Below are 25,000 nucleotides of genomic sequence, written 5' to 3'. Positions count from 1 at the left end.
GACTGTGAACTATGTGCATGATTAATTTTAAGACGATCTTATGACGTTAAGCAGCTGATTCTCACCCGTCTCAAAGAGCAATGGGTCAGTGGTCAGTTTCGCATTGATCGGATTTGCCACCTTCTTCAGTTGAGGGGGGGGAACTCAACAAACCTCTGCACCCTGAGGGTTTCTTCCCCAGCCCAGGGCACGTGGATCCGGGTCACATGATGCAGGGTCACATGGGTCGCCTCGAAGTTTGTTACTCCATGAAGTTTCAGCGATGGAACTGCCGGTGGTCAGTCTGAAGGTAAAGTTTGTGGAATGGAAGTGGGAGGTTCAAGAATTCGAGTTCCGGCTACCCGCTAAGAACAGGGTTATCGATCGGGATCTTAAAGAAACAGTCTGGCTTTAGGAACAGCCCGAAGTTTAAATTATTGGTGTTGTGCGCAGCTGAGCATAACTTTTGTCCCCTCGTCCCCTCGTCCCCTCGTCTTCTTCTCCCGCTGTTCCCTTCCCTTCCCCTCCCTTCCCCTAGCCCCTACCACCCACCACCCTCTTTCCCCCTTCACCAGTGAGCTGCAGGCTGACCTCTTGTCGACAGGCTGTAGGGAGTGGTTTTGTCAAATAACAGAAATTCTGAGTCGGTTTCAGGCTATAATCTTGGGTGTTCTGTGATTCTCTAGGAATGATGTTGTAGGAGAATGACAGACTCTAGTCCAGTCTGTCTCTAGAATTGTAGTGTTTGTTTGTTCTTTCGGATTGACCTGGGTTCGTGTTCCTACAGATGATCATCGTTGTGCACTGGCTCCTGACAACTTGGTGAGTGATGCATTAATTAACAAGCATCTGTTAGTTGGATTTGTATTCCTGTCCAAGTGGTGAAAATATGTGGTAACGTCAACCATTCATTGATTTTTCTTAGTCCTTTTTTGTTGTAGAAAAAGTATTGCATGATGCTTGAGGATTAATTGGAAGTAAATTGCCATTGAGACAAAGGAAATTATATAAAGGTTGACTAAAGAATTGGCCAAAGAGATGGCGTTTAAGGAAGGTCTTGAAGGGGCAGCAAAGATTCTAGAACACAAAGCTCAGAAGAACAATATTCAGTAATTGACAGAAGGTGACAATGTTGTAAATTATGGTCCAGGATATGTTCCAGAGATTAGACAACAGCTAATAGTCATTAGAGCATATATTTAAGGTGAGCTGGTTAGGAAGGGGAAAGAGCTGACTGGAGTTTGTATTGAACAATGAAATGCAGATAAATATTTACAGAAGACTGAGTCCTGCTTCAGTAATTGGATGATTGGCAGTATGCGGGGGTGGTGGTGAAAGAGAATGTCTAAATGGCTAGTATTGTGAAACAGTGTTTGGAAGGTGTTGGTGGAAATTGTAGACATGGAAGGAACATAAAAGATAGAAGCAGGAGGAGGCCATTCAGTCCTTCGAGCCTGCTCCACCATTCATCATGATCATGGTTGATTATCCAACTCAATAGCCTAATCCTGCTTTCTCCACATAACCGATCATTCACCCCAAGTGCTATATCTAGCTACCTCTTGAATACATTCAATGTTTTGGCATCAACAAATTTTTGTGGTAATGAATTCCACAAGCTCACCACTCTTTTGGGAAAAGAAATGTCTCCTCATCTCCGACCTAAATGGTCTATTCTAATTCTGACTGTGATCCCTGCTTCTGGACACACTCGCCATCGCGGACATCCTCCCTGCATCTACCCTGTCTAGTCCTATTAGAATTTTCTAAGTCTTTGAGATTCCCCCCGCCTCATTTGTCTGAACTCCAGCAAAGACCTAGTCAATCTCTCCTCATACGTCAGTCTCATCATCCCCCAGAATCAGCCTGGTAAACCCTCATTGCACTCCTTCGAGAGCAAGAGCATCCTTCTGCAGAAAAGGAGACCAAAACTGCACACGATATTCTAGGTGTGGCCTCACCAAGGCCCTGTATAACTGCAACAACACATCCCTGCTCCTGTACTCAAAACCTTTCGCAATGAAGGCCAACATACTATTTGCCTTCTTTACCGCCTGCTGCACCTACATGCTTACTATCAGCGACTGGTGCACAATGACACCCAGGTCCCACTGCACACTCCCTTCTCCCAATTTACAGCCATTCAGGTAGTAATCTGCTGCCTTGTTTTTGCTTCCAAAGTGGATAACCTCACATTTATCCAAATTATACTGCAGCTGCCGTTGATTTGCCCACTCACCCAACCTGTCCAGATCATGCTGAAGGATCTCTGCATCCTCGTCATAGTTCACCCTCCCACCCAACTTGGTATCATCTGCAAACTTTGAGATGTTACGTTTTGTTCCCTCATCCAAATGATTAATATATATTGTAAATAGCTGGGGTCCCAGCACCAATCCCTGTGGCACCCCACTAGTTACTGCCTGCCAATTTGAAAATGACCCATTAATTCCTACACTTTGTTTTCTCTCCGTCTCAATACACTTTCCCCAATCCCATGCGCTTTAATCTTGGAGAATAATTTCTTATGCAGCACTTTGTCAAACGCTTTCTGAAAGTCCAAATATACCACATTGACCAGCTCCTTCTTGTCAACTCTACTCGTTACATCTTCATAGAATTCTGACAGATTTGTCAAGCATGATTTCCCCTTCATAACTCCATGCTGACTCTGTCTGATCCTGCCACTGCTTTCTAAATGTTCTGCTATAAAGTCCTTGTTAATGGATTTGCGAATTTTCCCCACCACTGACGTTAGGCTTACTGGTCTATAATTCACTGTTTTCTCTCTACCTCCCTTCTTGAATATTGGAGTGACATTAGCTAGCCTCCAATCTGCAGGAAATGTTCCAGAGTCTATAGAATCCTGGAAGATGACCACTAATGTATCCACTATTCCCAGAGCCACTTCCTTATCTACTCTGGGATGTAAATTATCAGGACCTGGGGATTTATCCACCTTTAATCCCATCAATTTTCCCAGCACCATTTCTCTACTAATATTGATCTCCCTCAATTCTTCCCTCCTACTATATCTTGCATTCTCCAACATTTCTTTTATCTGATTTGTGTCCTTTTTTATGAAGCCAGAACCAAAGTATGTATTCAGTTGCTCAACCATTTTCTTTGTCTCTTATTATACATTTCCCTGTTTCTATCTGTCGAGGACCTACATTTGTCTTCACAAATCTCTCTCTGTTCACATACCTATAGAAACTCTTCGTGTCAGTCTTAATGTTCCCTACAAGTTTACTTTCATACTATATTTTCCCCTTTTTAATCAATTCCTTGGTCCTTTGCTGAATTCTAAACTGCTCTCAATCCTCAGACATATTATTTTTCTTGGCCAATCTGTATGTTTCCTCCTTGGATCGGATACTATCTCTAATTTCCTTTGTTAGCCATGTACTGGCTCTCTCACCCATTTTGCTTTTGTGCCAGACAAGAACATTTCTGAAAAAAGGTCCAGACCTGAAACATCCGCTTTCCTGCTCCTCTGATGCTGCTTGGCCTGCTGTGTTCGTCCAGCTCTACACCTTGTTACCTCAGATTCTCCAGCATCGGCAGTTCCTACTATCTAAGAATAAACAGTGGTTGCAGTTCCCCCATGCATTCCGTGATGGAAAGTGGTGAGATGAAACACGATAATGAGAATTTTTATTGGTGCATTGGAATTCAATATTGTTTACTGAGGCCCGGAGTGTTAGGAGTGGCTGGTAAGCTGAAATTTGTAAGTATGGGAGTCTGGCCAGGAGAGTATTGGAAGAGCTGATTTTGAAGCTGCCAATTGTAAATGAATAATTTGGCAATAGATGTTTTGAAGCAGGAGCAGGTATTGGAAATACTATGGATGAGCAAATTTTGGAGAGGAAGCTTAGTGTCAGATTGACTACTGTTCATTTTCAGGAATTTAAATACCACTTTGTTTTTCAAATGTAGTACTTTGAGTTCTAGGTACAAAGTGATTAAATTACCCAATGTTGCAATGGTAGATATGTGGCCATTTTCCTTAGAGAATCGCATCTAATTAATACAAGTTTTCATTTTAACATCTTCTGTCCTGCCAACTCCCCTTACCTGGGCCATTAAACAAAATTAATTGTACCAGCTGAGTTAAACAAGAATAACGTCTATTTGCCTCAGTTCTGAAAACAGAAGCTGACTGAGACTGAATGTTAGTTGTATCTTGTCTCTGACTTTTGAACAGATATGCAGGGTTAAATTTGAAACACAATTAGTTTATAGTGATGACGAAAATTATGCATTTTGAACAGTATTAGGTTATGAACTTCAGAGGATCCTGGGACATTCCAGACTAAGTGGAGCTGTTTGCTTCTGGATCTAAGTCATTTGGCACTTCAGTTCAGTAGAAGAAACATCTAGATGTGATAGTAAAAAGAAGACACTTCAATATAAAAGAAAGTGGGTACGAAAGGAGACCCTTGCCCTAATCTCCTATTTTGTAATGCTGTTGAAATTTCACGAGTTCCTGTGACATTGGGACAGACTGGATGAAGCAGAAAATAGTTTGTGTATGGGTTTCTACAGGGGAGCGGGAGGAGAAAATCATAATGATATTACAGCCCAAAGATGCCTTACTGGCACATGCCATAGTTTGACCCCACTTCCTGCTCATACTCAAACACTTCAATATTTTGCATCCCCAGATGTTTTATTCCCTTTTTAAAGGGATTTACAGAATCTGCTTCAAAATTTGTTAGTAACAGATTTTCACATTCTAATGTTTCCCTATACAAACATCTATTTCTACTCTCCTTTAAATTATTCTATTATTAAATTAAATTATCTCTTAAATTTGTCTCCTTGTTATAATTTGCTGGCCATCCTGCTTATTTGTTCAGTCACTCTTCCACTAATTTGACTGCTCCATTTTTTTTTTTGTTTTCTTTCTGAAATGAGGTTCCCAAAGTTGTACATGATACTCCAAACGTTCCTTTATTTCCCTAGAAGACCTTGCTGTTTAATGCATGTTAACTTTCCATGTTCCCACTGGTCTGTGTCCTGATCTAGTTTTCACAATCCATCATCTCTTTCCCACCTGCTTTCTTGTATTTTAGTTTGATCAGAAAATTTCAGGTACTGTCCCCTCAAGTCCACGTTTTGAAGTACAGTGGACAAGGACAACCTAAATCGAGACCCATAGGCAACAGCACTCTCTTCTCAGTTTATCTCTGTACTTTCTTTACTTCCACTTTCTCCTTAAGTTAGTCCCTCATCATCTGTCTTCTCACTTTCATGGTAAATTATCAAGTAACTTTGAAGATTGCTAACCATTGGATTTCCTTTCCTAATCCTTTTGATTTCTTTATCAGGTTCTTCAAGTCTAGCCTAGTATGAACTTGATACTGTCTGTTGATGAGGCCCTGGTTAATTCTTTGTTTCCAAATTGTAGTGTTGTCTTTACCTAATACAGATTCTAAGACCCTTAAACAACTGAATTTGAGGTAAATGACCTGTAATATTCTGGTTAGTTCCAGCCTCCTTGTTGGAGGAGCTATGTTTGCTGAATTTTATTGCAATGCTTATTGCCAAGAGTGGTTTAACTTGAAAGTAATACGATTGTTTGTACATCATAGTCTTGATTTATTTTCCTCATTGGGTGCCAGTGAGTTGGAGATGGGGGAGAAAATAATTCAAGAGCCAAATAACCTAACCTCATTCACAGTTCTGTAATATTTCTTGTAGCTATTTGAGATCCTGGACAAGGCCCTCACTAAAATCAAGCAGCACCCAACAGATGTGTAAAAATCACAGCTTGTTAAGGTAATTAGTGCCAGAGCTTAACTTTAATCCTTCCCACCCTCCCTTTTCATTGGGCAGTTACTCTGGCTGCTGTTGGGTAGGAATCTGCAACTGATTCTTCTTGTGTCTCCCAGGCTTTGACAAGTTCTTGAAATTTAGAAAGGCAGCAAGCCAGCATAATAATCAAAAACCAGATCATTACCTGAGTTTAGGCTGTGCAGAGGTTGCAGGTAAATCTGGAGTTTTTCTGGGAGATTTGTAAGAGGGAGAGGTTAATGTTATTTTTAAATAACTTCTGATCTCAAATGCAAATTGATGTGACCAAGTAATAAAAGTTGAATAAATTTATCCCAGAGGCTTGTGTAGGTTAACCTGTACTAATATATTTTTGCAAAAACATACTTTTTGAATAAATATTTTAAAGTGGACGTTGGAGAAACTGTATTCTATTACATTTTCCACAATGAGCAAGTTGACTTAGATGCCTCAACATAAATGCAGGATATATTCCTGAATGTATTATCATAAATGTTGCAATCATACAGCTGGAGGAGGTTTACAAATTACCAGCCTACTCCAGACCTTCAACAGCGGCCTTTCCCCACTGCAACTTTGTGTTGTCTACCCTGTGCCTGTAGCATGTAGTCGTGGACCTTGAAATGTGCCAGTATGCAATATTTGTTTGAGGCAGTTCTGTGCACTGAAAGGCCAGTGAGATTTTGTATTAGTTTGGTTGCTGTTGTTGCAGTCAGGTTAGAGTGGTTTATGAGAATGAAGTGCTGAGAAATAAAAACATGGCTCATTGAGACAGGTACAAGTTAAAATGTTGCTAATTTAATCAGCAACATTGGAACAGGGTATGTTAATCAGTGGTCAGGGCCATGCCTTTAGCACCCCTAACCTTCACTGGTCCAGGTTGAATTGTGGGAACCAAATGAGGGAGACGTTCAAATCAACCTTAACTGTTGGTGTTGAGATATGAAGTTTGCAGATGTGGCTTTTGTAGCAATTGTAATGAGGTCAGCTAAGTGGACCTCAGAGAATGAGATCACTGATTGGACTAAGTGTCAGCCAGGATTCCCTGATTGGGGCTGTTGAGATATAAGCAGGAACGTCAGCGGTTCTGTTCACTGCGAGCTGACTCTGAGGAAGCAGACTAGTGTCAAGTACTATGCACGTATAAATAAAGGGTGACTTGGTGACAGGATACCGATCTCTGTGGATTTACTTCGGTGGCGATAAGAGAAGAAAAAGTACGCTTCTGAATGAATTCACCTGCAGCTGACGTCTTTGACTTGGGGGTAAGCATTTCTGGCATCGTATGTTATTTGGGAAGCTTGACTTGTTTAATCCTGCCGTCAAAGACTGGGCCCAGATTGTGGAAAGAATGCTTTTCGTCTGCCCAGAAAGAATAAACACAATGAGTAATTCTCCTGACAGTTTTTGGACCTGCAGCTTTTTATTAGGAGGCTAAAGTTTCCTGAGGCACCAGGTACTAAAACCTTTCAATAGTTGACGGATTTCTTTAAGAAATATTATGACTCCAAGCCTCCTCTAATTCAGAGACATTATCAGTTTTACTTGGCAATTCGAGAACCAGCGGAATTCGTGTTGGGATTTTCGAGGTCAAGATGACTAGCAGAGGCATGTGACTTTGGTTTAACCGTTTAATGAGATGCTGAGAAACCGTTTGGTATGTGGGATTAATGATGTGACCGTGCAAAAGCACCTACTAGGTGAAGCCCAACTGGACTTCAAACAGATACTACAACTGGCTTTGTCATTAGAAAATGTGCATGTGGAACATGAGAGTTATGGGGTATGCCAATGGATACGGACACCCTCGCCAAGCTGACTGAGCTTGGGAAATGCCACTTGAGTGAAGGCAATTGCATAGCCTCACTCAGGACATATGCTGAACAGAGGGACTCTAGGCCGGACCACAACAAAACCCCAAAACAAAGCCAAGCCTTGGCCAAATGGTTAACATTTTTTTTTTCAGGATCCAGGCTGGCAGACCCTTGCAGTTGCTGCTGGTATGTAGACTTGAAAGCAAGAGTCCCACGAGGCCTGAATTGAGAAAGATAACCCATCGGCCAGTATCCAGGAGAATGCACACCCTAGAAAGCCCACCGTCATCTGGATTGGAACAATTAAGTTGCTTAGCAACATCCAATTCAGAACCAATCAAAATAAACATCAGGTTAAATGGTCACCTGATTCTAATGGAGGTTGATACCAGCGTGGCTGTATCAGTAATTGCAAAACCAGTCTTCACCAAAACTCTGGACTCCAACCCTTAAGTTTGCCTTACACCTTGGCTAGGCTGAGGGGAACTTTTACAGATTGAGTGTACAACTTTGGTTCCGGTCTTGTATGAGAAGCAGCTGGTTCAGTTACCACTGGCTGTAGTAAAACACTTGCGCACAAGCCTAATGGAGTGCAAATTGTTGATAAAGATTCTTCTCAACACATTTCAATTAGAAAATGTCTGCCTGAGTGAAGTCCTAATTAAATACCTGGAAGTTCCTCAGCTTGTCTAGAGACTATCAAAAGAGCCAAGGTCTCCTTGCATGTTGACCAGGAAGCAATTCCGCAATTTGCATAACCTCCCCAGCTCCACTTGCCTTGTGTGCAGCCATAGAAGCAGAAATCAGGAAGCTAGAAAGCGAAGGAATCATCAAACCACTACAGTTTGCAGAATGGGCAGCACTGGTCGTACCGATTTGTGAAGTCTGACAAACCAATTTGCCTTTGTGTGGATTTTAAACAAATGGTAAAGCGCTTCTCACAGCTTGATAAATACCCAACCCCTCGCATAGAGGACTTGTACGCAAAGCTGATGGAGGGCTGTTCTTCATGAAGCTGGACATGAGCCACGTACCTGCAGCTGTGGTTGGATGAGGATTCCCAAGCGTATGTTCCAATTAATATCCGTAAGGGTTTGTACCAGTAGTCAAGATTGATATTTGGGGTATCATCAGTCTGTGCCATTTTTCAGTGGATGATGGAGAACATTTTACAAGGTCTACCTCAGGCCACTATTTGTTTGGATAATGTGCCAATAACAGCCAAGACCAATAAAGAGCAGTTAGAGAACTTGGACGTAGTCCTTAAGTGTGTAGTCCTTAAGTGTTTCTCCAAGGTAGGTGTATGCCTTAGAAGGGAAATACGTATTTTGAAGGCAGTCGAAGTGACCTACTTAGGCTACAGAGTTGACAGGACTGGATTATACCTTTTGGAAGATAAAGTGTGGGCAATCAAAGGTGCCCTGGCTCCCACATCTTAAAGAAACAGCCTACAGCTTTACTAGCTACTAAGCTGTCCTGGTTCCTATTTGGTTATCGGACCACCCCATGTGCAACTACAGGGTTGTCTCCAGCAGAGTTGCTAATGGGGAGAAGACTCTGCACCAAGTTAAATCTGATCTTCCCAGTCCTGAATAGGGGGGAAGGATGTGCGGGAGGGTGAAACAGCATCAGGAACATCAATGCCGAACACAAGACTCCTCTAAGTGAGAGAGACAGTTTACTTCTGGGGCAAAGTTTGGTGCTGAAATCCCAGAAATGACCCTGTGTGGGTAAGAAGCATAGTTGCTGTGAAGTCAGGTCCCGTGACGTACAAATTTTGGGTAGGTGGGGCAGCCCTGAACAAGCACATGGACTACGTGAAAATTGCAAACTCTCAAATGGGACAGGAGCAAAGCATGTACCCAGCCCCTCAGAACAGGCCAAAAGGCTGTCAGAGCCCCTGGATTCTCCTCCACCGTCTAGTGGCGAAGAAATCTTGGAATTTGGGATGGACAAGGCAGATGTCACCTGAGGATGAGTTTCTTCTGAGATGCTCTGAGCACAAGATGCGGGCTGTGGTCCAATACATGCCGCCCGTATAGGAGGCTGAGTCAGAGGACCCCGACCCAGTGTGAAAATGCCTCCAGAGAGGCTACGAGAAAAAGAACAGACAAATGACCTAGAGGGGGAGGGATGTAGTGATTGTAACAAGGTGTTGAGATAGACCTCTTGGATAAGTCCCTTGATTGAGCCAGGTTAACAGCCTCCCAATCAAGGAGCCCTGACTGAAAGATATGAAGAGGAGTGTCAGAGGTTCTGCTCCCTGAGAGCTGGCTCAGCAAGCTGGACCAGTGTCAAGTACTACACATGTGTAAATAAAGGGTGATTTGGTGCCAAGATACTGGCTTCTGTGGAATTATTTCAGGGTTGAATTTTATAAAGACAGAGAATAGATTCTCTGGTGAATTTCTTGTAACCCCTAATATACATGATCATCAATCAGTTTACTTTAGAATTTACTCTGAGCCATAGATGCTGGCTAGAATGTGGAAGTCTGGGTATGAGTATTGAGTTTGGTGTTGGGAAGACCTTGAATTCAGTGTTGTAACTTTTAAATTTGGGCAACAGCAACCAATGATTGAGAAAAACTTAAGTTGATGTATCAGTTTCTGTAGAGACTGGTCCCTGCGTACTTAAATGCAAAGGCCCAAGTGTCAGGATTGAAAGTCCACTGAGATCTCTGCTGCTTAAATACCCATCCTCTTTTTGAGGAGGGAAGTGATTGAGTAATTCTAAGCTGGCCTTGCACCCATCTTTCTTCCTTTTTTTTGCGCTACAAAGCAGCAGCTAGCTGAGAGTATTTGATGTGACTCTCAAATAGTGCTGAGTGATTTTTGGAGGGAGGGAGAGGTATTTTTGTAGTAGAGTTAGAAGATTATTTTTTTATTTTATTTTATTTTTTTTTTTGAAATAACCAAGTAGGTACCAGTGAAATAAGCAGAGCTTTGGCATACCTCGGAATAACATATTACCCAGAAGTGGAGACTAAAGGGGAAGTAACAAGAGAAAATGTTATGTTGCTTAAGCAAAATCAGGAATGTAATATCAAGCATTTTAAAAGCTCAACAGAAAGCTGCCAGTGGGTAAAGTTTCAAAGCCCATAGAGACTGTGGTCAGTCATGAAGTCATAACCACTTGCTGCTTTCTAATAGAGAGATGCTTATGATTAAATACATAATTTGTACAATTGTACCTTCTCAGGTAGTCAGGATGGTCATGCATTTCAAAGAAGCTGTGACTGAGTTCCTGAGTAGAGCAGCTTACAATGATTTTCTATTTGACAGGGGCTATTTGTATCCCTGGCTCCCACAACCCTACCTCTGGAGTAATTATGCTATACTGGCCATCGGGGTTTGGGCCATTGCTCAGAGAGACTCTGTTGATGCTGTTGTCATGGTGAGTGCCTCCAGTTCAAGACTAGCATAATGCTTTTCCTGGTATAACAGCAATTTCCAGTTTAATGTGTTCATCTTTTCCCACACCCCTACACTTGTGAAAGTACTGAATTTTACTGCTACATTATCACAAACAGCTCAGATGTCTATTAAAAAGCAACTGCGTTTAAGCAATAAACACCGACCTTACTGTTGACACCCACAAACCAAATTTTAAAGAGGTATCTGGAATACTCTTGTTTTGAATCACCCCACACTTAATTAACTGAACATGTGTGAATTTACTCTTGTCCTATAACCTGTTGGATAAAGAATTTGCAAGATTTTTGCTGTGGTTCTCAAATTGTAATTATTTAAAATGTGTTTAATTCAGAGCAGATGTAAGTTTTATTTTATAAAATGAAAAAGGCAGACTCAGAGTGGATTCATTGATATTAAATTGATATTAACTTTTAGTTGTTCCCGCCTGTACAGTTGTTGCAAGCCTGTGCACAAAAATGTAACACTTAATGGCAAATTGACGATCTGTTTCTATGTTAACTGCATGAACTACATTCCATCCCTCTGACAATAATTGGGAAATACAAGATTGTGGTTTATGATCACATCAGCTGGGCACAAAATGGAGCATTACAGCAATAGATAAGCATTAAGACTGTGCTTACCCATATTGCATGATAGGATGCATGTATCGGCTTGCATGACCTTTCCAAGCACTGTACTGCTTCAGTTAAGAGTTGTCTGAGTTTTAAAGCATTCTTGTTCATCCTGACTTTTATAGTGAGTCATGATTGGAGGGGATAGCTTACTAAAAAAAAAATGTCCTAACATGAACGCTCATACATATTGTAACAGCTGAGAACTTTTATCCTTTGGGCGTGTCTGCCTTATGCTGGATTCACACACGTTCTTTCATCATCTGGAATGATCTTGTACTTCTGGGTCTTAATGAAAGCTTATGCTGTGAATATCTGCGTCAAAGGTTATTAGTGGCCATAGCCTACAAGCTGGGGAATGGTGCTTCGAGCTAGAATAGCAAATGTGGGTATTGGACACGATGATGGATTCCTTTCTCTTCCTTAATTCTATGTCCTACTTTCTTTTTTAGTATCTAGTTGGCATGTTGATAACAGTTCTCATGGACATCATCCACATCGCAATCAGCTATGACCGTCTAGCTGGTAAACAGATCGACATTGCATCAAGGGACCAGTTTCGCTTCAGTGTTGGCATGACGATTTTAAGTCTCCTTCTGAAACCGATATCTTGTTTTTTTGTGTATCAGATGTACAAGGAACGAGGGGGCGATTATAATCTAAACTTTGGTAAGAGCCAAGTCAGCTAAACTTATCATTAACACCAAGTGATGTACTGGTGGCTGGGTATGGTAGCAGAAGTGGAAAGTTTGTTGCTAAAGCAATGTGTACAGTGAGAGGCATCAAGTTAGCTTTTTATTTTCTTTTCCCAGACTACCCTATTCTATTTGCGACCATTAGAACAAAAGGGACTTTCATTTTCTGCTGACTGTGACCGTTCACATACAGTGTAAAGTGGAGATTGAATGAGAAGATGCGTTGAGAGTAGTGGATCTTGGAGAGGTGGGGCAGTAGTGCAGATTGTCATTGTAGGTAGTGAACAAGGGTGTTTTGCAGACAGCCTGACCTTGGAAGGATTCAAATAATGACTGTCTGTTGATATCCTTATCTAATGTACACATTCATGACTGTTCAGGAATTGCTGGATGATGTTGAGGGGCCTGGATCTGGCTCAGAGCAGTTCACTCAGCACAGGACAGCAATGTTCCAATGCTATAGGCTTGGCTGCTGACTGAATAAACTCACTGAGCATTCAGGAGAGCAGTGGGTACTTTGTCGTGAAGCCGTTGTTAGTTTTAGAGATACTGCTTTTAAAATGGTGAAAACTGCAACGAAGAGAACAAAGGACAATTTAAATGTTTCACGAGTTTAGTGGTTTGGTAAATTTGGGCTGGATATGTTTCCAACTCCAACTCTTGAGAGGGTTGAGACTGTAGGTGGTACTTCAGAAGAATGAATTATTGCAAATTGATCATTTGCAAGGGAGGGTGCTACATTTTGAGCTAATTGTACTGAATATTCCTTTTTCATGTTGTACCTGTTCTGTTTGTTTAGTTACCTGTTTCACAACCTGCAGAAGGTGTTTTAAAAGCTTATATTTGTCTTTTTCTTTTCTCTCGCTTTCTCCCTCTCCTTGGTCTCTCCATCCCAGACTTGGACAACTCCATTGACAGCAGGTTTACGTGCGATAGTGTTGAATCCGGTGCTCACTACGGCCGCTCCTACTGAACTACCCATCCCTGTCTCTCCTGCAGTGCGTGTACACTCTTCCTCCCTTTGCTGTAGCCCTCAGTCCTGCTTTGATTGGTGATCTGCCAATAATATCATTCCTCCTGAGCTGCTGAAATGTTGCTGCTGTTTCGTTGTCCTTTGTGAAGATCCAGATTTTTAGAAATTTTTATTTTCAGTTTTGTGTAACATAGTCTCATGGAAATGAGTTGTTTTTTCTGTCAAACTGTAGACAGTTAAACAAAAATTTGTGGTGTAGTTTGTGCTTTTTGTAAAGCTTCCCCAGAGGCCCTGTGAGAAGCTAACCATGGGTAGGAAATTCACAAGGGTGGTCTTTCTATACTGAGTGTGATGATCTTGCCTAAAGCACTAAAATTAGCCTCAAGGCCTCTGTGTATAAGGGAGGTTGAAATCTGCTGATGCTAACATAGAATTAGTTATTACGCATTCTGAGGACCAAAAAAAAACGACGAGGATATTGACGTGATGATGGAATGGGCAAAGCAATGGCTGATGGAATTCTGTCAGTAGGTGTAAGAGGTACAGTAAAGTAATAACTATTATAGTTTTACAAAGACATTGTTCTGCAGCTTGTTTTTTTTTTAAATGTACAAACTCTCCCCTTAAACTGTTATCTCCTACTCCCTTCACCTTTTCTCCAAAACAAAGTGTCAGAAGGTTATGTCTTCTGTCACTAAGATTGAGACCAACTCTGAAGCCGCCTCTATTTCTGTACCTGTCTTTCTGTCCTCCTATTTCCCACTACTGTGCCTTCTCTATAAGCTCACCTTTTCCATGACACCTACCTTCTCCTTCCTGAAAGACTTTCCAGTAAATTCCTGTCCCCCAACACCCTCCTCAGGCCCCCATGTTAGCTGTCTCTCTTCAGGTAATGCCCCAACTCTTTCCAAAACTTTTGTCATCACCCACATCAAAAAAGAAAATAATCTTAACCCCTCAGAGATAGTAAGAACTGCCGATGCTGGAGTCAGGCCAGGTAGCATCAGAGGAACAGGAAAGTTGCCGTTTTGGGTCGAGGCCCTCACTTCTTAGAAATCATGCCTCAACTTCCAGTTCCTCTCCAAAGTTGATGATGCAGCATATGATAAACGTTGAATCTCCAATCTGGTTTTCTTCCCTGTCTCAGCAGTGAAACTGCCCCCAAGTGCTAGTGTCATAATCCAAAGCTATTAAAGACTACCCACCCTCAGCCCAAGAAACTTATCTGCAAACTTTGAGACTGTTCACTGCAGCATTCTGTAGCTCACTGCAGCATTTTACAGAAATTCCTCTCCCATGTTGCACAGCTGAGTGTGATTCCATTCTTACTCTGGCTACAGTTGGACAGATCTCTGCAGCAATGTTTCTGTTCCTGTTCTCGCATTGTGATCTCTAAAGACACCCAAAATCTTCCCTCAAGTTACCCCACTCTACTGTTTATCTTCATCTTGTTAACCAAAGATGTGATTGGACTTCCAAAATGCCCTTTAACAATCAGCTGTACTTCTCTCAACCACTGTATTGCCTCTTAAACTGCATGCCTAGCATCCACTAAAAAAAATTGAAGCTCAATTTCACCTCATTATACTATGGGAAAACTGATGTCTGTTTCTGGACTATGCCCCAAACTTCACTCCATCACTTCCAAATCATTACTTCTGGTCATTGTTTAGGTTGAATTGGATTGATGGTAATCTCAGCATCTTGCTTGAGTGTCTGAGCCCATGTCTACTCCATTATATGGAGTATATACAATTTTCAACCTGTCTGGGCCCTTTTGCTAACACCTTGAATCTCACCTTTGCAACCTCCAAAACTGCCTGTTTGAAAGTTTTTGCAGCTAATCCCACATCCTCTACATGCCATAAACTTAAGTTCATTCTCAACTCTCACTTACATCCATTGATTCCTGTGCTTCACGACCTAATTTCATTTTCATCTTGGTGTTTAAGTCCATTTCATGTCCATCCCTTTCACTGTCTTTCATGTTGTTAAGTCAATCAAACCTCGAGGAACTCTGCTTCCTTTACTCTGACACATTAGGCAAATCCCTCCTTTTCACATCGTGTTTTAAGACCAACGATCTCGAATTACTTTCTACTTTTTTAAACTTCATCCTATCCTTTAAAAGCCAAACTAAAATCCACTATTTGACCAAGTTTTACTTGGTATCTCCTGATAACTCCTTCCACTGTGTCCATTATACTTCTGTGAAGTATCTTGGGGTTGTTTGCAAATTGTTGATTTGACATGTTACAAAATGATCATGAGACAAGACAGACAAAAACAGTTTCCAGTGACCATGAGGGCAATAGTAAAAATGAGTAAAATGGTTTGTAGATTTGAGGTTGTAGAACATAATTGAAATAGAGACCATATTTCTAATATTTAAAATAGATTAAGTAGTTGATTGGAGACAATAGAAAAGATAGGAACAGAACAGGAGCATGAGGTTTGGATTACTGCCAATTCAGATTAATTGGATCAAAAAGTCTATTTCTTTTGTGCTAATTTCGAGGTACTAGTGAGACTTTAGTACCATTCCTTGGTTCCTGCATCTGCCAGTGTTACTTCAACTGAGGAATTCTGTCAGCTTGCTGTGAGTTTGCAGCTGAAACCAAGTCTGTCTTGATGTTCATGCATTCCTCTCTTGTGGTTTCTTCTTTTTCTTTTCTGCCAATGATCTATTGAGGTGGGGGGTGGGGCGCGGAAGAGAAAATGACTATTTTTCTGAATTGTTCTGTACAGGTTTTCCAGATTTAACTGGCAATCGGGATCGAACCTCATACCAGACCATCGATGGGCAGGAGCCTCACCCTCAACCTGCTGCTTTTGCAGGGGTGAAGACCTCTAGTACAGCCTACTAATACCAAGCTGTAAGGCGCTACTGCTTGAAAGTCCATATAAACACCTTGTGCCTTTAGATTCAGTAATCACTTGCTTTTGTATGTGTGTTGATGAGTGAATGTATTCTGAAAATTTCCTGTTCTTCTCTTCCAGGCGAGATTACTGTGGTGACTGTCAGGGAGATAGATGTCATGATCTGTGGTTGGGGCAGGGCGAGAAGAGAAAATGACTTTCTCTGAATTGTTCTGTACAAGTTTTCCAGATTTAACAGGCAGTCAAGATCAAACTTCATACCAGACCATCACAAAGACCTTACTTGCAGTTGAGGTTGGAGATTTTTGCATGTCAAAAACTTCTGGCCCTAGTGAATTTAGGTGTGTCTATTAGGACCTCAGTTGAAATGACTGTGTTCTGTTCAGGATATCCCAGTCTTGATTGGATATGAGATGTGGAATAAAAGCTGTTCCCACCTGCAGAGATGTTATGGCTCAGTGGTGATACAAAGCCAGAATAGCTAGAGTGTCATCAGATGAAAGTGATTCCTGCAGGCTGGGGTACTTTACTGCTGCTGTTTCACAAGCCTTTTCATTGTAGACAGTGGCCTGTCAATATGACTGGATCCTGGTTAGAAAGCTGTAGAAAGATTTTTTTTTTTTCTAAATTTACCACAACTGTGACCCCTGAAAATGATCAAGGTGTGGGAGTTTTGTTTTGTACGGTATTGAAGTGTTTTAGTTGGCAAGTGTAACTGTCAATGTGGCTGACTGCACACCAATGTAAAAGAGCCACTAGCCACGGGGACATTGCCATCCTAGCATCCCACAGTTCTGTGTTTCAGCCACAGAAGTTTGTCTGTTTGTTTGAATTTGCAGTATTATTCAACCTCATGCTCAAGCTTTCTTGCTCAGTTATTTGCAGTTTCAGAGACTTTGTCATCCTGAGATTGTGGTAGCACTGTCTCTGAGATTTGGCAGAGAGGATAAGGAGTTTAATGTTGCTTTAAGTTTGACTACTGTCATGAATTCTCTTAGGTGTGGCCAGAGTCAGTCTGTTGGATTGGCATGGCTAGTGCTTAACTGCTGTTTTTCAGTGGGGACACAAGTGGCACCAGGTGACCAGCCTTGTTCTGGCCTTTGAGAAAGTGATTCCAGAATTTGCTGTTTGAGAATTGTAGGTGTAAGCTGTTGTTGCATACAGTATATTGTACCCTTCCTCCACAGTGCACAGTGAACTAGATAGCATGTTTGGAACGCTGCAGGCTTATTGGATAGATTGGTCTCTCTCTTTTTTTTTTGTGCTATTTGTTACAGACTTGGAAACAGACTTCATTTGTAGTTAGGAATTGTTGTTTGTGGTCTCGATTTCCTTGCATAGCCATTGGTTTGATTATGTTTACAATTTTAATTTCTGTGTTCCACCAAACTGAGACCCACTTCTGTAATGCTAAATTTAATGAATTTTTAAAAATGCTATTATCTACTAAGTAGCTTGTCTTGCAATAATTGCACACTAATTGTACAGCATTATACAAGAGGGAAGCAGCAGTGACTGAAACCAGTGCAAACAGTTGTTGGGGAATTGCTACTGTTACCAATTGGGAATGACAAAGGGTTAATAGCTTATCCATTTCCACAAAGTAATTTTTTTACAGCACCCCTCTCAAGATGGTTGCTAGCCTCTGCATGTGATCCTATTGCCATGGGAACAAGAGCCAGGTATCAATCTTGGGCTCACTGTATGTGCATGAAGGTTTAAATCATGTGTAATTTTATTCAATTATGTGCCATTTGTTCTGATTTTAGTGCCTAGTTACTGTCAGCATTCTGAATGGTATGATTGTGAAATGTAACTATTATTGCTAATAAAATCCACTAAAATTGGACTTACTGCTGTAAGCTCTTGAGTGCTGCTAAATAACAGGTGCAGTTCAACATGGTTTAAAACAGACAGTTGGCAAGAAGGAATGGAGGCATTAATTCTTTCTTTTTCATTGGTAAAGCAGCTGAATTTTAGAAATCCTCTGGAATATCAAGAAGAATTTCCTAATTGCAGTATCAAGTAGAATTCCACAAATGGATGGCAGCAGTCATCTTGCCACCAGTCTGGCTGAACTTAAGCTTCATGGATACCATTTCTGCACATTGGGATCAAATCCAACAATAAATATATCAAATACAGGATCATCCAATCAACAGTCCTTTTAACTTTGCTAATAGTAGCTTTACGTCAATGCTGTTACTCTTCCAGTCTTCCTCATCCTCTTTCAACGTACTCCAACTTCCTGGCACTGAGGCATTTCTGCAAACCACAGTCTGCACATCATTCACTGTATCTACAGGAGGTCAGATTCATTGAGTCATACAATGCAGAAACGGACCCTTCGGTCCAACCAGTCCATGCCGAATATAATTCCAAACTAAACTAGTCCCTCCTGCCTGCTCCTGGCCCATATCCTTTCAAATATTTCCTATTCAAATGTCTTTCAAATGTTGTAATTGTACCCACATCTACCACTTCCTCAGGAGGTTATTCCACATGTGAACCACCCTCTGTGTAAAACAAAAAAAACAAAATTGCATCTTATGTCTTTTTTAAATCTCTCCTTTCACCTTAAAATGTGCCCCCTAGTCTTGAAGTGACCCATCCTAGGGAAAAGACAACTACTGTAAACTATATCTATTCCTCTCATTATTTTATAACCGTCTAGCAGGTCGCCTCTCAACCACCTATGCTCCAGTAGGAAAAAAATTCCTAGCCTATTTCATGAACAATTCCCTCAAATGAATAATGCAATAAATATGACTAAGTAAACTTGTCCGCTATTTAATTTGACTGCTAATTTGGAGTGCATATTATGTTTGTGTTTGTTTGAAGCAGGAATTGTACAAAGGAAAAAATTGAAGCTTTGCTGTGGAACTGCTTTGACATGTTTATATGAGCTGAAGAAGGGCAGGTGTGACTCCCTTAACATTCATCAATGCTCCTTTCCTTAAGCCTACCCCTACTTGAGTTGTGGTCAGCTTTCAGAGACTGAGCATGAAGCAGTCACCCCCTCATTACGCTTTCTCTTTGTAACCTTTTAAAGCCTCAGGGAAACTTGAGACAAGAGTTATTGAACGCTGAGTTGATCAGCAAAGCTGTTGTTTTGTGGCAGAGATTTGTGGAATCTCCAGGGATTCTTTTGTTTAATTGAGAAATCCTTGTATCAGCTGGTTACAGCTACAAGATTTATTGCATGCCTTGCTGATCCTTGACTTCATTGATCAGCCACATGTGCTTTGGATAAAATCCAAGTGTTCCTAGTACAATTTCTGTTTAGTCTGTATGTTGCAATATTGACTTTCAAACCCTTCTCTTTGCAGTGGATTTTCTAGTATCATCTCCCTTTGTTTGGCTCATGTATCAGACTAAAGGTGTGGGGAGGCGGTGTGAGGGAAATCCAGTCACTTTGTGTATCAAAGTTATTTTCCCTGTATTTTCTATTTGCAGATTAGTTTGCGATGGGAAGGTTACATGAGATTAATTCCACCATATTTACAATATTTCCGCCCTGTGCCCATTGGAGAGGGGCTTGCAGCAGTCATAACAAGTAATGATAATACGTTGACCTTTGAGGGAACGAAGTTGAACGTACATATTAGTCATAATATGCCCTAGTATCTCCATTATTCAGATCATGGTGTGGTTTGCTAATATGTAGATGTTGGATAAACCTAGTGCTACTCTATTGAGGGGTTACCGATCAACCACAAGGGGTTTATATAAAGTTGGTTTGGCTTTGATGTCCAGCCTGCCCCCCGACCAAATAGCAAACTTCGTGATGGATGCTGTCTGTCATGATTCAAGATCATCTGACCGTGTACCAGAGCTTGAAAATGAAGAAATTTGCAGCATACAAACTAAAGCAAGATCTGCTGTGATAGGTCAAGCATCCAGGTCATTTAAGGGAATTGAATATGGAGGTATTCCCAGAGCACTCAAAGACTAATCGCATAAGATGAAATGTAGATGTTTAACTTATTGCTTCAATCAATTCCTTGATGTTCCTCCCACCCCAAAGCATCTGATATTTTTTAATTCGTTTGTTGCATATGGGCATCTCTGGATGGCCAGAATTTATTGCCCATCTCTCTTGGTGCCCTTAAGGAGGTTGTGGTAAGCTGCCATCTTGAACCACTGGCGTCCCACCTGCTGTGGGTTGATGCACAATGCCCTGAGGAAATTCCTTTTTATTGAAAAGTAGAGTTCAGACTGAAGACAAACTGGGCACTGCTGGATTAAAGTAGGCACTGGGGTAAGTGCAAGATGATCTCGCAGTGCCCAGAGGTTAGTGGGAGTGATTGCTCCCAGTGCCCAGAGGTGGTTGGGGTGGGCGGTGATCCCGTTGTCCCAGTCCCGCTCCCTACCTCTGCAGCTTGGACCTCCCAGAAACCCCGTCTAGGCTTCTCACAAGATCTCGCGCAGCTCCGGAGTCAAAACCAAATCAGAAAACGGCCGAGAGGGAAAGAGGGAGGGCCTGCGGTTTTGGGGATAATGAGAAGACGGGAGGGGATGCTGGAAATGGGTTTGGGGGAAGTGGAGGGCAAGGGGAATGGAGTTGAGGATTTACGAGGTTTGGTGGGATGAGAAGGGGGTTGGGAATGAGCCGGAGAGTGAGGAGTGGGTTGGGGAATGGATGGCAGGTAAAGGGATTTAGGAATGAATGGGGGCGCGAGTGGAATGAAGGGTGAATGACGGAAACAAGTGACAGGTTGAGTGGGAATGGGAAGATGGGCAAGTATGTGACAGATAGAGATATAGGATTAAGGCCTTCCACTTAGCTCCACCTTTGAACTGCATGACCATAAATTACTATCACTGTCATTGTAATCACCATCTGCTTATTTATTTTTTTAAAAAACTCTATACATGGAATTATCCATCCTTAGTTGCCATTGAGAAGGTAATGGTGCCTTGAAATGCTATTGTTCATTTAATGTAAGCATACCCACTGCAATTAAATGCTGTTAGTAAAGACGTTCCAGGATTTTGAATCAGTGACACTCATGGAGCAGCAATGCATTACCCCATGCCTTGGAGGGTATCGTGCAGGCGATGGTGTTCCATGTATCTGTTGCACTTGTTCTTCTCGGTGGTCAAAGTCATGGGTTTAGAAGGAGCTGTATGATGTTAAGCTTCTTGAGTGTTGTTGGAGCTGCACCAATCTAGGCAAATGAAGAATATTCAATACACTCCTGACTTGTGCCATGTAGATGGTGTACAAGCTTTGGAGTGTCAGGCTAGTTATTCACTGCAGGATTCCTAATCTCTGATCTCTACCCACAGTATTTATATGGTTAGTTTAGTTTTTTTAGACTAAAGTAATTCCCAGGATGTCGATACTTTAGGATTCAGTGATGGTAGTGTCATAAAATTTCAAGGGGTGAAGGTTACATTCTCTTGTTGAAATGGTCATTACCTGGCATTTATGTGGCACAAATGTTACTTGCCACTAATTATCCCACGACTGCATGTTGACCAAGACTTGCTACATTTGGGCATAAACTGTTTTAGTCATAAGGAGTTGCAAATATTGCTGAACATTACACAATCTTCTGATCTTGTTTTGGAGAGAAAGTCATAGTTCAAAAAGCTGAAGGTAATTGGGCCTAGGACACTACCTTGAGGTAGTACTGCAGAGATGTTATGGAGCTGAGATGACTGACTACCAGCAACCACAACCATCTTCCGATGTGCCAGGTATGACTCCAGTGCAGCAGGGAGTTTGCCCCCAATTCCTATTGTCTCCAGTTTTATTAGAGCTCCTTTAATGTCATATTTGATCAAATGCTGCTTTGATATCAAGGGCACTCCTCTGAAGATCAGCTATTTTGTCTATCTTTGTACCAAGGCTGTAATGAGGTCAGGAGCTGAGTGCCATGATAGCATCCAAACTGAGCATTAGTGAGTAGGTTATTCCTAAAGAAACAGTTTACAGAGATATTAATAGGTTAAGTATGTGGGCAAGATGTTGACAAATGGAGTATAATGTGTGAAAATGTGAAGTTGGTCATTTTGGAAGAGAGAATAAAAGACTAGAATATTATTTAAATGGGTGAAAGACTGCGGAAAACTGCAACACCAAGGGACTTTGGGGTATTTGTGCATGAAGCACAAGAAGCTAAAGCCCAAGTACAGTAGGTAATCAGAAAGACTAATGGAATGTTGGCCCTTATTTGAAGAGTATGAGAGCAGGGAAGTCTTACCCAGCTATACAAGGTGCCGGTGAGACCACATCAGGAGTAGTGTGAGCAGTTTTGGTGCTCTTATTTGGTGCTATAATTTTAATGGGAGACAATTCAGAGAAGGTTCACAAGGATGATCTGTGGATTGGAGGGAATGCCTTGTAAGCAAGGGCTAAACGTGTTGGGACTCTACTCATTGGAATTTAGAAGAATGAGAGGTGATCTCATTAAAACATAGGATTCCTAAGGGGCTTGACGGGGTAAATGTTGAGAGGAAGTTTCCTCCCATAGGAGAGTGTAGGATCAGAGGCCATAGTCACCGAATAAAGTGGCACCAGTTTTAAAACTGAGATGAGGAGGAGTTTTTTTCTGACGGTTGAGTCTTTGGAACTCTGCCACAGGGAGTTGCAGGGCAGAGTGCTTGTGTATATTTAAGGGTGAGGTAGATAAATTCCTGATCAGTAGGGGAGTCAAGGGTTATGGATGAAAACATGGGAAAGTGGATGTGAGGAATGTCAGATTAGCCATGATCCTATTGAATGGCAGAGCAGACTCAAGGCTGAATGGCCTGTCCTGTGTATCTTATGGTTGGTAGCACTATTGATGACCCCTTCCATTAAAAGTATATTTATTGGGTGGAAATTGGCTGAGTTGCCCTACTTTTTTGTGCACCTTGTCAGGTAGATGCCAGTGTTGAAGATGTACTGGAACAACTTGCCTTAGGGTGTGGAAAGTCCTGGAGCACAGGTCTTCAATGTTATTACTGGAATACTGTCTGATCCCACAGCCATTTCAGAATTCAGTGGTTTTAGCTATTTGTTAATGTTACCATGGAGTGAATGGAATGGGCTGAAGTTTGGCATCTTTGATGCTGGGGAGGTCTTGAGGAGGCCATGATGGATCCACTGGGCATTTCTGACTGAACCTTGTTGCAAATGCTTCAGTCCTATCTTAACACTGAGGTTCTGGACTCTTTCATCATGGAGGATGGAGATATCATGGATTCTCCTTCCTCCGCTGTTGTTCAGTAGTCCTCACCGTAGTTGTTGATTTATTGCAGCAGGACTGCAGAACTTAAATCTGATGTGTTGGTTGTGGAATCACTTAGCCCTGTCCATCGCTTGTTGCTCATGGAGCATGGAGCAACGCTGGTTAAAGAACTAGTACCAGACATGCTGCAAAGCATCTAGGCTGCAGGAACGAGAGGCACAACCAATGACTAATACAAACCACCTTGACCTGCACCTGTCAAAGTCTCAGGCAGCCAATGAAGTCTTTACTGCTGGCAGCAGTGCCAGGCCACAGACAGCAGTCCATTGTGGAGTGCCATAAGCAGAGATTCAATCAAGATAGAGGCAGATCCATCACTGCTCTCTTTGTTCTTTATCTCTCTTTTGAACAAGAACAATACAGCACAGGAACAGGCCCGAGGGCCTTCCAAGCCTGCACTGACACATTTTTGCCCTTCCATACTAAAACTGTCTCCACTTACAGGATCCCTATCCCTCTATTCCCTTCCTATTCATGTATTTGTCCAAGTGCTTCTTGAATGCTCCTATTGTGTCTGCTTCTACCACCTCCTCTGGCAACGTGTTCCAGGTACTCAACACCCTTTGTGTAAAAAAAACAAAACTTGCCTCACACATCTTGTTTAAACTCAAAACCCCTCTCCATGCCATTCACAATCTTACAAACTTCTCTCAAGTAGCACCTCAACCTCCTGCTTCCACTGAAAACAAACCCAGTCTATCCAACCTTTCTTCATAGCTAAAATCTCCCAAACCAGGCACCATCCTGGTAAACTTTATCCATACCCTCTCCAAAGCATCAACATGCTTCTGGGAGTGCGGTGACCAGAGTTGTATGCAATAGGCCCAGTGTGGCCCAACTAAAGCTGCAGCATAACTTATACTCAATCCTTATACTCAATGCCCCCTCCGATGAAGGCAAGCATACCATAGGCCTTTTTTTACAATCTTATCTACCTGCAGTACCACCTTCAGTGATCTGTAGACCTGCACACTCAGATCCCTCTGCATATCAATATTCCTAAGGGTTCTGCCAATCACTATATGGTTTTCACCTGTATTTGACCTTCCAAAATGCATCATCTCTCATTTGTCCACATTAAACTCCAGCTGCCATTTTTCTGCCCATGCCTCCAACTGATCTATATCCTGCTGTATCCTCTGACAATCCTCCTCACTATGGGCAACTCCTCCCATCTTTGTATTTCCTGCAAACTTAACTAATGAGACTGGCTACATATTTCTCCAAATCACTTATGCAGACAGCAAACAGCAGAAGTCCCAGCACCGATCCCTATGGAACACCACTAGTCACAACCCTCTATTCCAAGAATCATCCTTCCACCACTACCCTTTGCCTCCTATGACTAAGCCAGTTCTGTATCTGTCTTGCCAGCTCATCCCTGATAGCATGTTACTTCACCTTTTGTACCAGTCTGCCATGAGGGACCCTGTCAAAGGCTTTACTGAAGTCCATGTAAACAACATCAACTGCTTTTCTCTCATTAGTCATCTTCATCACCTTCTCAAAAAACTTGATCAAGTTAGTGAGGCATAAAACCATGCTGTCTATCACTAATAAATCTATTT

The 25,000-nt window shown here is 41.8% G+C and overlaps 3 protein-coding genes across 17 annotated transcripts in view; 1 reads left to right on the top strand and 2 right to left on the bottom strand.

The window, feature by feature from the left end:
• Nucleotides 1–25,000, bottom strand: part of aldh4a1 (aldehyde dehydrogenase 4 family, member A1) — a 419,312-nt gene that overhangs the window by 267,812 nt on the left and 126,500 nt on the right. The gene's annotated exons all lie outside the window — the stretch shown is intronic.
• The window catches only part of ubr4 (ubiquitin protein ligase E3 component n-recognin 4), a 259,887-nt gene that overhangs the window by 167,349 nt on the left and 67,538 nt on the right, over nucleotides 1–25,000 (bottom strand). The gene's annotated exons all lie outside the window — the stretch shown is intronic.
• On the top strand, nucleotides 195–18,969 carry LOC109914603 (angiotensin II receptor-associated protein). Of its 7 annotated transcripts, none has more exons than XM_048614976.1 (7): nucleotides 204–289; nucleotides 767–801; nucleotides 5,686–5,763; nucleotides 10,877–10,988; nucleotides 12,096–12,312; nucleotides 16,060–16,187; nucleotides 18,161–18,969. In XM_048614976.1, the coding sequence occupies exons 1-6, from the start codon at nucleotides 263–265 to the stop codon at nucleotides 16,176–16,178; spliced, it is 588 nt and encodes a 195-aa protein (XP_048470933.1). In that variant the 5' UTR covers nucleotides 204–262; the 3' UTR covers nucleotides 16,179–16,187; nucleotides 18,161–18,969. The 7 variants fall into 7 exon arrangements, with proteins under 7 accessions (XP_048470934.1, XP_048470933.1, XP_048470932.1 ...); XM_048614975.1 differs by lacking the exon at nucleotides 18,161–18,969 and adding an exon at nucleotides 16,312–18,040 and having other exon boundaries at nucleotides 205–289; XM_048614977.1 differs by lacking the exons at nucleotides 16,060–16,187; nucleotides 18,161–18,969 and adding an exon at nucleotides 13,235–13,326 and having other exon boundaries at nucleotides 195–289.

Source organism: Rhincodon typus, chromosome 31 (assembly GCF_021869965.1).
Source record: "Rhincodon typus isolate 14 chromosome 31, sRhiTyp1.1, whole genome shotgun sequence".
NCBI classification, from domain to species: domain Eukaryota; kingdom Metazoa; phylum Chordata; class Chondrichthyes; order Orectolobiformes; family Rhincodontidae; genus Rhincodon; species Rhincodon typus.
Note: the sequence above shows the minus strand (reverse complement) of the source record. Positions and strands in the feature narration are given on the sequence as shown.